Source organism: Euphorbia lathyris, chromosome 7 (genome assembly GCF_963576675.1).
Source record: "Euphorbia lathyris chromosome 7, ddEupLath1.1, whole genome shotgun sequence".
NCBI lineage: Eukaryota > Viridiplantae > Streptophyta > Magnoliopsida > Malpighiales > Euphorbiaceae > Euphorbia > Euphorbia lathyris.
Genome location: NC_088916.1, coordinates 10,964,115 through 10,977,340, shown reverse-complemented (window position 1 = coordinate 10,977,340; position 13,226 = coordinate 10,964,115). Strand labels below are relative to the sequence as shown.

General features: G+C 33.7%; 1 protein-coding gene and 1 long non-coding RNA gene across 2 annotated transcripts; both read right to left on the bottom strand.

Annotated features, from left to right (window-relative positions):
* Positions 1–11,125: 11,125 nt before the first annotated feature.
* LOC136234952 (uncharacterized) lies at positions 11,126–11,567 on the bottom strand. The gene is made up of 3 exons (XR_010691567.1): positions 11,488–11,567; positions 11,302–11,394; positions 11,126–11,216 (listed from the first exon to the last, which is right to left on the bottom strand). It is a non-coding gene; the product is annotated as an uncharacterized lncRNA (long non-coding RNA).
* A 292-nt stretch (positions 11,568–11,859) lies between these two features.
* Positions 11,860–12,924, bottom strand: LOC136201110 (uncharacterized). Its single transcript, XM_065991689.1, has 5 exons — positions 12,860–12,924; positions 12,666–12,773; positions 12,472–12,567; positions 12,197–12,376; positions 11,860–12,094 (listed from the first exon to the last, which is right to left on the bottom strand). Exons 1-5 carry the CDS (start codon positions 12,882–12,884, stop codon positions 11,985–11,987), a joined length of 519 nt encoding a protein of 172 aa, XP_065847761.1. The 5' UTR covers positions 12,885–12,924; the 3' UTR covers positions 11,860–11,984.
* Positions 12,925–13,226: the final 302 nt, after the last annotated feature.

The following is a 13,226-nucleotide window of genomic DNA, read 5'->3' as shown; positions in this document are numbered from 1 at the left end:
TATCACATTACGTGTTAGGCTTGTCCAAAATTCAAAATTGTAATATTTTGGACCTATTAGGTACTCCCTAAATCCAAATTTCTAATTTTTTTGGCCCGGCTTCATAAATCCAAATTTCTATTTTTTTCCTCTTAGGCCTCCTTAAATCAATTTTTTTTACATGTTCAGCCATCTCTAAATCAATTTTTTTTTACATGTTAGAACTATTAAACGAAATCTAGCTTAGTTTTGAGAAATTGTACATTAATACTTAAAATTGGTTCTTGACCATTCAAATTATAACACGCATATATACAAAAAAAAAAATTAAGCAAGTTCGATTTAGCAAAAAAAAAAAAAAAAATCCCGAATGCACGGGTAAAATCGGCTCCCCCAACCGAGTAATCCTGTATTCGCCACTGCCCATGACATATACACAGGGTGGGTCATTGCACGGCGGACAAGACCCACCACACACTTTGTTTTCTTTATGCAGGTGTAGTTGTATTGTGTCTCATCTGTTGAAGTAGAGAGACTAAAATTGTAATTTATGAAGGATTAAATTGTAATTTTGAAGGAATATTTTTATAATTTGGATGATAATAATTATGAAAAAATGACACAAAAAACTCTCTATTTTAGCACTCAACTCTTTTTATTTTTTGTACTCAAAATGACAATTCCAAATACAAACTCTATTTATAGAGTATCAAATTGAATCTTTGCCACAAAACTATAAACTAATTCTAGCCATAAACGTGGCCTAAATAAAAACCAATTCTTCCTAGTCTATTTTGCTCCACTTATTCAATTACAATCAAATATGAAATTTTGACTATCAACTTGTCTTCATATGTCAACAACCTTATCTTCTTTTTTTTATCACTTCACCCACTAACTCTTGTCTCACCATGATCATTTAATTGTTATTTTTTATTCAAAGAAACCATTGTTGATTCATATTGCCAAATTAATATTAAGGAAAATTAGTTTATTATTTCAACATGCCCCCGTAAACTTAAATTTCCGTGACTCCCAATTGAGCTCTCAAATGACTGAACACATCATACTTCAGCGGCTTCGTGAAAATATCTTCAATCTGATCTTGCGTCTTCACTTACTTCAGTGTTACCTCCTTTTGCTCAATGCACTCCCGAATAAAATGATACCTCGTATCAATGTGCTTACTTCGATAATGAAATACGGGATTTTTCGCTAATGCCAGTGCAGATTTATTATCGATAAAAATCTCCGTCGACTCATTTTAAGTCATCTGAAATTCTTCTAGCAATTTTCCGAGCCAAATCGCATGACACACACATGAGGTTGCAGCAACATATTCAGCTTCGTAGGTTGACAACGTCACAATCGCCTGCTTCTTCGAACTCCACGTAAATGCAGTATCACCTAGAAAAAATACAAAACCAGTTGTACTTTTTCGGTCATCCTTGTCACCGGCCCAATCACTATCACAGAATCCAACTAATTTGAAATCGTCAGTTTTTGAATAAAGTAATTCCAAATTAGTTGTACCTTTTACGTAACGGAGAATTCTTTTTGCTGCATTCCAATGTGACACCTTTGGAGCTTCCATGTATCGACTTATTAAGCCGACTGCATAAAGAATATCTGGTCTCGTACATGTCAAGTATCTGAGACTTCCGACCAAGCTTCGAAATAATGTCGGGTTGACTCTGTCTCCATCTTCATCTTTTGTCAACCTGATTCCACATTCGACTGGCGTGCTGACGGAATTACAATTTTCCATCTTGAACTTCTTTAAGATCTCCTTCACAAAACCACTTTGAGAAATAAAAATTCCATCGTCATTCTGCTTCACTTCAATGCCAAGATAATATGACATTAGACCAATGTCATTCATCTCGAACTCACGAGCCATTGTCTTCTTGAACTCTTCAAACATCTTAGGATTGTTCCCTGTAAAAATGAGATCATCCAGATACAAACAAACAAGTAACATATCTCCATTTTTCACCTTTGCATACAGGGCATATTCATGTGGACATTTGACAAAACCATTTTCTTGAAAATATTTGTCAATGCGACTGTTCCAGGCTCGTGGTGCTTGCTTGAGACCATAAAGTGCCTTTTTCAATTTTAGCACTTTATTTTCTTGACCTTTCACAACATAACCAGGTGGTTGCTGGATATAAATTTCCTCTTCGAAATATCCGTTGAGAAATGCGGATTTCACGTCCATTTGATGGATTCTCCACCCGCGTTGAGCAGCTACAGAAATTACCAGTCTGATACTCTCCATTCTGGCAACAGGAGCAAAAACTTCATTGTAGTCAATTCCGGGTCGTTGACTGAACCCTTTTACCACCAGTCTTGCTTTATGTCGGACGATTTCACTGTTTGCATCTTTCTTTGCTTTGAACACCCATTTAACTCCAGTGGGTTTTTGACCGGCCGGAAGTGATGTCAGCTCCCATGTTTTATTTTTCTCGATCGAATGAATCTCCTCTTCCATGGCTTTTCTCCAATTTTCATCTTTCATTGCTTCTTCTGGATCTGTTGGTTCATCATTAACAAAATGACAATAAAGAGTTAATTCATCATCGAGATTTCTTGTTACATCATAGAGATCTTTAATAGGTATGAATTTTTTTGGCTTTCCGGGCGGATGTTCATCTGAACTGTCTCCATCATTCGAGGACGAACTCGAACTGGATGAGCTTGCTGATGTCGAACTGGTTGCTGGTGTTGTGGCTGCGACTGTGGCTAGTTCTTCCTGATCATTGTCTTCATCCATGAAAGGATAAAAACTGTAGCTGTTTTCTTTTTCACCGGTCCAGTCCCAAACTGCTTATTCTTGTAATATAACATGAATATTACAGCTATATTCTAATTCAAGCATCAGATAACACATAAATTAACCATGTAAATACCCTTCAGCATCAAAAGGTTAAAAGCATAAAATTGCATTTCCAGCTCTAGTTTAATATCCCATGATACGTTCTATGGTTAGACAATGACATCAATTTATATACACAGAAACTAACCTACAACACCAGCTCATCATAGATAAATCCTCTCAGTAGTAGTTCCTTGCTTTCTTCTTGGACCGTTAATCTTTTCCTGCTCAAAATAATTTCATGCAAGTTAGCTAGTCCACTAAATTATGCATATGAAATTCTAATTTCTAGGTAAATTCAAAAGATTCTTGCATTCAAATTATAGTAAAAAAAGTTTAGGCGTACAAATTCTAATCCCATGCATATGAAATCTAAAAACAAAAGACTATTCTACAACAAGAATCTGAATCAAATTTCTAATACTCAAAACACTTGTCTAAAATTCAAATTCTCTATTTATGCAACATCTAATTGAGGACTAAAAGAGGTAACCTACTATTTTTTTTAACATAGGTAACCTATTCTAAACATTCTTTTCTTTTAATTTAGTTTACAAATATATGCAACACTGTGTTCTAAAATAGAAAATGATAATTGAACTTCATCAGTAATTAATCAAAATTTCAAGATTGTGCAGCAAATAAGAATCAAAATTAGTACCTTCGGACCAACCAATCATGTTCTATTCCCCTTTAAAGTAGTGTCATGTTTTGTCCCCTTCAATCATCATCATCGTCATCATTGATCACGTTAATCTCTTCATCACCACTAACTTCTTCGTCGGTTTCAAGTTGATTGCAACCATCATCATCATCATCATCACAATCATTAATATTAATTGGAATTGTTTCTTCTGCTTGATTACCAATTGGAAGAGGTATTTCTTCAAAACCAAAACCAACCTCATTCTCCATTGCTTCATCTTCGTCTATGGGTCTTGTTGCATGAAAATCAGCGGTGATCTCCTCTTCTTGAAAAACATCACCATCTTCATTTTTCTCAGAAATATCCTCTAGTGATTGAAAAGGCAATTTATATATGTCCCTAGGATGATTTTTCACCACAATAAGCCAATTTATTTTTTTGGGATCTTGAACATAAAAGACTTATTTAGCTTGAGAAGCTAAAATAAATGGCTCATCTGTTTTTAATCGACCATTGGCCTTGACACTTGTGATTGAGAAATCATCTACTATATATCCACTTCCTTTATGGCTCACATCAAACCATTCACATTTGAATAAGTAAACACAATTCATTCCTGAGTACTGGATCTCCCAAACATCTATCAAATTCCCATAATACTCTTTATCACAAGAACTATCATCACCCCTAGACAAGACTCCTGAATGTTGACTCTTGCGATTCATTTGACGATTTACAGTATGAAACCGATAGCCATTCACAATATGACCCGAGTAACTCTTGTAGCGTGGGTATGGACCAAAAGCAAGATTCATAAGATCCTTAGAAACAACATCATGTTCATTTAATTCATAAACCTGCAAGTTCATCAATAATATAAATGTAATTTATTAAAAAAATAGACTAATAATGAGACATAACCTCAAGCAAATTATAATAATCCATACATATATTCACATACATGATCCTGGAACCATTTTGGAAATTCTGCATTGTAACGTTTCCTGAACGCTCTAGTACTCATATTTGGCAATGAATTTTTGTACTTCCTGTACCAATTGCAAATTATAAAGAATAAATAGATAAAAAAAAACAAAATATAATAATTTATTAGAATATAAAATATGGTACTTACTCGCCATATGGCCACACTTCTTCACAGTTGTTGAGGATGTAAAGATGTGCCTTGTGTTTCCAATCATCAGTTAGCAATTTGAAATCATCTTTACCTAATGGTCGTCCAGCTTTTCTAAATATTGCCAACTCAATACCATTTGCATTTTGATCGATCCCATCAAAATTCCTAGGATTCTGATTGAAGATCGTGTCAATTCCTACCAAATATCTTGAACAGAAAGTTAAGCATTCATAGGCAATATATGCTTCTGCTATTGATCCCTCAGGTTTTGCTTTATTCCGGACGTTTAGTTTTTTCGTATGCAAGTCTCTCTCAACAAAATACATCCACCGATATTGGACAGGTCCCGCAATTTTTGCCTCAGATGCTAAGTGGATAACTAAATGCACCATGACATCAAAAAATGAAGGTGGAAATTTTTTCTCTAATTTACATAAAATTAACGGAATCTGCTTCTCAAGACGATCCAATTCAGACATTTCCAAGCTCTTACTACATAAATCACGAAAGAATGCACTCAACTCAATAAGTGGCTCAACAACATCTTTTGGTAGGAACCCTCTAATGGCTATCGGAAGAAGCTTCTGTAGGAACACATGACAGTCGTGACTTTTCATGCCAGAAATTTTACGTTCCTTAATGTTAATACACCTAGATATATTTGATAAATATCCATTTGGTGTCTTCAACTCAGCCAGCATCTTACATAAAGCCAGTTTGTCATTTTCAGAAAGCACATAACGCGCAATTGGGACACGTACTTTATCTCCAACCACGGTCGGGTGAAGTCCATGCCTGATACCCATGTTAACCATGTCCTTTCGACTGTTTAGTGTATCTTTAGTTTTTCCTTTGATCTTCATCAGAGTCCCCAACACATTATCACACACATTCTTCTCGATATGCATGACATCTAAATTATGGAGAATAAGAAGTGTCTTCCAATAAGGCAACTCAAAAAATATACTCTTTTTTCTCCAATTCTCAAAACTATTTGAAGCATCGTATTTCCTTTTGATGCCTTTATTGAATGGCAATTGAGTGAAATTGTCGAATTCCTTTAACACATCCAGACCTGATAAAGGTGTTGGCCTCTTTCTCATCTCTGTTAAACCATTAAACGACCTTCTGTCTTTGCGCCATTTATGATTAGGAGGCAAAAATCTCCTATGATCCATATAGCATAACTTCTTTGAAGCACGAAGGTATTCAGCACTAGTATGCTTATGGCAAATAGGGCAAGCCTTATAACCTTTCGTTGACCACCCCGATAAGTCAGCATATGCCGGAAAGTCATTGATAGTCCAAATGATTGATGCACGTAATGTAAAATTTTGTTTACTATGAGAATCATATGTCTCCACGCCATCAACCCATAACTCTTTCAATTCAGAAATTAGAGGTTGCAAAAATATGTCTATACACATTCCTGGACTATGCTCACCGGTATAATCATCGACATTATCAAGTTTGACTGTTTCATGCACAACCAAGGAGGCAAGTTATAAGGTATTAGAATCACAGGCCAAATGCTGTGTTGAGAGCTCATGTTTCTAAAAGGTTGAAAACCATCAGTTGCCAAACCCATTCTAACATTACGAGGGTCACTTGAAAAAATTTCATGTTGATCATCGAATGATTTCCATGCAGGACTGTCAGCAGGGTGCCTCATAATTCCATCATCAACCCTCTTTTCCTTATGCCACCGCATGTTTGATGCCATCTCTGTACACATAAACAACCTCTGCAGTCTTAGTTTTAATGGGAAATATCGTAAGACCTTGTGTGGAATTTTCTTATTATCGTTTGAATTGTCACCAGACTTCCACCTAGACAACCCACATATTTGACAAGATGTTGCATTTGCAAATGGACCCCAATATAAAGTGCACATATTTTGACAGACATCATATTTTTCATAATGAAGACCCAAACGACGGATATATTTCTTTGCACTACTGTATGACTCAGGCATAGTATGTTTCCCATTTGGTATTATCTCTCTTAATAAACTAAGTAAATCGTCAAAAGATTTATTTGTCCATCTGTGAAAACTCTTCATGTGAAGTAACTTGACAATAGTAGCCAATTTCGAGAGTTCACATCCTGAATGCAATTTCTCCTTAGCTTCATTTAGTAATCGATAAAACTCACCAGCATCCCCTTTAGGTTCCCCTAGCATACTATTACTGTCACAATCATTACCAACTAAACTATCATGATCAACACCATATATATCATTGAGCAATCCAACCATATCATCATCCGACTCATTATCATTATCATTATCATTGTCATTCGGATCTTCATTGATACCACGTTCTTCATTTGGAGACTCCCCATGAAGATACCAAACTGTATATGTGGTCATAATTCCAAATTTCAACAAGTGAAATCTAATCGTAGATTCATCATTATAAACAACATTTCTACATTTTTTGCAAGGACATTGAATCACGTCGATCAACAATTTAAATCTATACGCATACTTCAAAAAAGTCTCAACTCCTTCAATGTAACTACGATCTTTTCTATTGGCAAGAGCCATCCAACTCTTATCAATATTCATATCGTTTATGAACCAATCTGAAATTAAATCACATAGTGTCAAATATGATATTAGAACTAAGCACCAAAAAACCAAAAAATTGAGCAAAAAGAGTTACTCATTCCATCAATGTCTCAAATTGCATTTTTACAGTTTGAAAAAAAAGTTTGAAAAAAAAGTTTCTCTGGAATTTATGTAAACCAGATTTATATTTGAAGTTGACCTATCAAGGGCTTCATGTGAATTTATCTTTGCATTTCATGGCTCATTTTACATTTAGTTAGCTAACTAGAAATACCATTATATAAGACAGAGCCTACTTGCCTAGCTAAAATAGTCCAGCCTTTATACATACAACTACTTTATTTGTAGTCTCTTAGTTTTTTTTTTTATCTAAGCATCAAACCAATCATAAATACAAACCTCACCCACTACTATTAAGATGCATACTAAGATAAGATCTTGGTTTTTGAGACAGGTAGGAACTTAGTTCACAGTTTCCATAATTTTAAACTGAAAGTATTATTTATATGGCTCAGTCAGGTATTTTGACAAACACCTTGGTGATGAAAAGGCCACCAAATCACAAAAAGACCTAAAATCCCCAAAGCAATCATATGCAATGAAATTTTAGATTAACTTCAAACAAAATAAGTAGTTTTATTCTATAAACCAACACACAATTATGTAGATGAATAAATTAGAAGACAGATTAAAAAAACAAGTGATACAAACTTAAAAATTAAAAAAAGACCAATCATCTAACGTCTATGGACGAACGTTGACGACGCGAAGCAACCGAGGCTGGGTTCCGGTAGCTACTGTTGTCTCGCCTGAATCGCCTGACAAGGGTATTGCGTTTTCTCAATTTTTGGCGTAAGAAATGTGGATGAAAGAGGGGCTCGCAGTTTGGGATTACATTATAATTGATTTTGTTTTATTGAAACGCTGTGTCTAATCAAACCATGTCCTTTTGGTTTATTTTAAAAAAAAATGAAATATAACTCATTATTAAATACCAGAATTTCAAATAAATCCCACTTCAAAATTTGATTCCAAAATATCCGATCAATCCATTTTTTTTTTGTATTAAACCCAAAATTATTCATGCCTTATTTCTATTGTTAATTTATTAAAACAATTTTCCAATTAATTGTATTTGTTATTCGATCCGCTCATGAGTGATTTGACGTTCGGCTTGATAAAAGATCGATAGTATTCAGTCCAATTTATAAAGGGATAAGGTGCAAAAATGTCCCCTAACGTTTACATCCAACTCTTATCAATTTTACCGCTAAGGTTTAAAATAATGCAATTTTACCTCTGACATTGGCAACCAAGAGCAATTTTATCCCTAAAGTTGTCAAGTTTGGAAAATTTTAGAAATAATTCATCTAACTGTCTTCTCGATCATCATTCATACATGTGAGTGTCATAAACATATGATTAGATTTGGAAAAAAAATTAAAAAATATACTTTCTATTTTACGAGTTGGACAAAAAAAATTCAAAATATTTCGCCGAATGTTAGGGGTGAAATTACTCTTAGCAGCCAAAGTTAAAGTATAATTGCATCATTGTAGATTTTAAGGGTAAATTTGCTCCTGACCGTAAACGTTAGGTGTATTTTTTGCACCTTATCCTATTTATAAATAACTCCAGCTTGATTACAATTTTAGTAAATAGGAATTTAGGCTCGAACCGAGTTCAACTTTTAGTTCGAGCTTGTGTATTTTCTGAGAATCCGAATATGAGCATGTCAAAGTTGAACAGCTTGTGTTCAGTTCGATAAAAACTCGACTACTTATCCACAACTCAACTATCGTCCCCTCTCTGTCCATGCCACCAAAATCAACTTAATTCAACTTCAAACAGTATATTAAAACCCATAGATGAGACTTATAAATCAATTAATGAAATGGGGAAGGCCAAAGCCTCCAATTTTCAGCTAATGATTAACGATATTCAGCCTTGACAGGTGAAGCTACTTATTATATTTCACTACTTGTACAAACAGCTTGCTTTTCAAAGCAGACAATGGATGGTAAGTTGAAGAATAATATTAGAGGACAGCAATGGTTTTTCCTTGTTCAACAATTATGCCACTCTTCATGGTGACAAGTAAAGATAATTACTGGAACGGGTTAATCATCGGATAGTTATGGCTAATATATAGAAAGTATATAATCAGTAAATTTGGAAGCATACATATATGTACTTATACTGTGGTCTATAATGCCAGGAAACTGAAATTCGTTTTTGTAAGCTTACACTTGCAAATCAAGAAATAGCTGTATAATTTACACTACACAATTTCAATAGCTCGGCTGATCTCCATTTTAGCTCAGGATTACACCCACTTTTTTTTTGTATTGTAAGCAGTAGCTTTGCTGCCAAGCCAGCTTCCTTAGCAAACACAACACATTCTTATTCCCACAATATCGATATGCAACCACTAAACAACTTTCTGATACTTTCATCAGTCCACTATGCAATTTATTAAATTCAAAATCTAAAACCTTATGTAAATTGAAATCAAAACATTTAAAAATCCATCCTAAACCAAAAACATCATCCCTATCAATGTTGAAAAGTAATAAACTAGTGATATTAATCAATAAAGCAAGCAAGTTCAAAATTAATGAATCCATCAATTGATAACCTTCACAAGTCCATTTGCATCTCTTCCTCCTACAAAATTGTAAGAACAAAAACACCCAATTAACAATATGGTTTATTATATAGTTCAAAAGCAATATTGTGTTTTAATTAAGTATACTTACCAAAGTATTTTGTGTACTCCTTGAACTGTTTTCTTTTAACATTACTTTCATCCTTCTGCAATACGATTCAAAAACCAGATGTCTCTCCAGCTCTTGTTCTTCTTGCGTCTTTCTATGTCCTTCTTGTGCCTTTAATTCAGCTGTCAGTCTTGCAACCTCATTTTTAAGCGCATTAACTTCATCACTTTTACCATTAGACATCATTCCTCTAGTACTTGCTTTATATCCCAATCCCTTACCACGAACATATCCCGATCTAACTCCAAATACCTGCTGTAGCACATGATCTGGTGTGGGAATAGACTCATTATCATTTATTGGTTGATCCTCAACCCTTTTCATATCTTCATGCATTACTTAAAATAAGTGAAATTTAATAAACCGAGTATAAAGATATGAAACAAACTTAGTCATAAAAAGAGTACCTAAAAGAAGCCCAAACATATATAATGTTATAGACCAATCAATCACCAATTGTCTCATAACTCAATCATAAACATTAGATCACATATAATAGAGATTTCACTTGAAATTAGATTCAGGGATAAGGTACCAAAATAGGCCTATGGTTTTTGGAGAAGCATAAATTTAGGCTCCATGTACAAAATAGTACTAATTTAGGGCTTGATAACAGAACGAGACACGTTATTGATATTACACATATAAATTTTCCCAAAAATCATAGGCTTATTTTAGTACCTTGTCCCTTAGATTTAAGAAAATAAATTTCAGCATTATGTAAAGTTCACAACCTGCACATTCCATATAAACTAGTACATTAGTTCTCCAGTATGCTTTAGATGCAGAGTTCTACATTAGACTTTGGTTTCTCTGATACTAAAACAATAATTACCTAAACCATAATGGTAATTATAATGGTTAGGATACTCATGCTTAAGACATTGATAAATGACCAAGTAACAAGATTATATTCTGAATCTAAAAATGTCATAAGAACATTTCAGGCATGCCAACCAAGTACAAGAAAAGCAACGAGTTTTGATGATTATATTTGTAAATCAGAATTGCAACATCAATAAAAACACATAAAATAAGCTTATGAAACAAAGGTTAATCTAGTTTGACAAGTATACTAATGTAATTGCTTAAAAAGTTCTATCACTTACATAAATCCTTCTTGATTCTGAATCACGGAATGTATTTTGTCCTTGGTCATCTATAATTCCATTAGTGGCCTTCCACACATCAGAAGCCTTTGGCAATTCGCCTAATTCCTCATCCATCTTCAACATTAATAGTATAATCATCTTAAAAGGAACTAGCCAAAACTTTTAAAAATAATTGATAAGAGTTGCCCTATATATTTACCATTTTATACTCTACTTGTGCAAAAGGGGTTGGACCAGTTGAAGAAACTACTATTTGAGAAGCACGATTAGTTGAATTAATATAACTCCGTTCCTACAAGTAATGTGTAAGAAAACATTGATTTAAACTGAAAATAATACATACTAACCATCACATAATAAATGAAACAAAACATTAGATATTTACCTAAAAATCTTTGCTTCCAAAAACTTTAAGCATGTCTTTCCAAGCATCTGTAGATAGTTCTTTAGGAACATGTTTCAAACATTCATCATCATTAGTATACTTGCAATATTGGCTATGTAATTTATGTTTCCATCTGCGATATGCTGTCTTCATCTGAAAGAAACAAAAGTACTCAAACTTAGCCCTTTTCATTTCTGGCCTGTCGTGCTCGACCTTTCCTAACTCTTCACGCTTCTTCCACTTTTCAGGGCTATCAGTACTAACATCAAAATAGTCGTGTACAATATGTAATTTCATGAAATATTTAATAAAATTTAACAATTATACAAAATTTTTTAAAATTGGTCGTACATAAAATGATATTTACCTGAACCATAGCCCATAAACGGGACCTGTGCTTCTTTTCAATTTCATCCCAAGGCTCAGTTGGAGGTCCATAGATTCTTGCGCAGTATCCTAACCATGATGATAATTTATTAGAGTGTTTCCCAATTGGTCTAAAATATCTGCCGGGTGGAATGAAAACAACTAATTTGTTTTTCCTTCCATTGGTAAGTTTGTTCGAGATCCATTCCTTTGTATGGTCCCCTACCACCAACTGATCTCCCTAAAAATAAGTAACAACAGTACTTAATTAAAAAAAAGAATGAAGATATTCTAATTTTTCGTATGAAGCGCTAAAAAATGTTAAATTAAAAATGAAACAAACCTCGAAAAGTTTCAGAATTTTTAGGGCTTATCTCTGTGTCTGATGGACAAGGATAGTTGGATTCATAATTATCAATGGGATTATCAGATTGTGGATTGTCAGAACCTTGCAAGTGACGAGCACCCATCTCGGTAACCAGTTCATTATCAGCATTGTTATTTAAATTATGCCTCTTTTTGTCTAATATTATGTAACAAACAAAGAGTTATTATACATTCTTAAAAACATTTATAAAGAAACTCAATAAATGAAAATTATAATAACCGCAACTATACCGAGAGTAGATCGACGTAGCGAAGAATGCACGCCTTCATCATCAATAGTAGCACGTGTATGAGGACTAGCCGATGTAATTCTTTTATTTCTTAAATCTTAATTGATAAAATAAAATAATTATTAGATATCATAAATAGTTTATTCATATTAAATACAAGCATAGAAAATAAATCAAAACTTGAATATAATGTACCGTTTATTGGCGCAATAGATGATGGTGTCTGTGCAGCTGCATTTCTAGTTTCATTAATGTTAGCAGCACCATGTACCTGCTTTCCTCTTAAAATTTGTCTCCATCCCTCTATGAAACAAAATTTAACATATATAATATCATACACCATTATAGGAAAATAAAAGTTAAATGATTAAAAAATGTTATCTTTTTACCTTGATTTGCATCTAAAGTAGGCATTTCTTGACTTAGTGACGGGGAAATTGTATCTTCATCGGAATAATCATTTAAGGTAGGTGGGTGAGGTTTAAGTATCTGGTGTAATCTCCTCTCGTACTTCTTGCCCTTTTTTACACTCTTCATACTCTTAACAATTCAATTAACCTTTTTACAACCTGGTACAAATAATTTCTTAGTCCAAAAACCATTCACATAAAATACAAGCTTCATAATCAAATTCTTTCATGTATTAAACCAAACATCTAAAAACACATAAACTCATAGTTTTCGCTGCCCCATATCAAAATTCAAAGTAGATTTCATCTATAATTATCGAATCAATTATCAAATGTGCTATTCCGA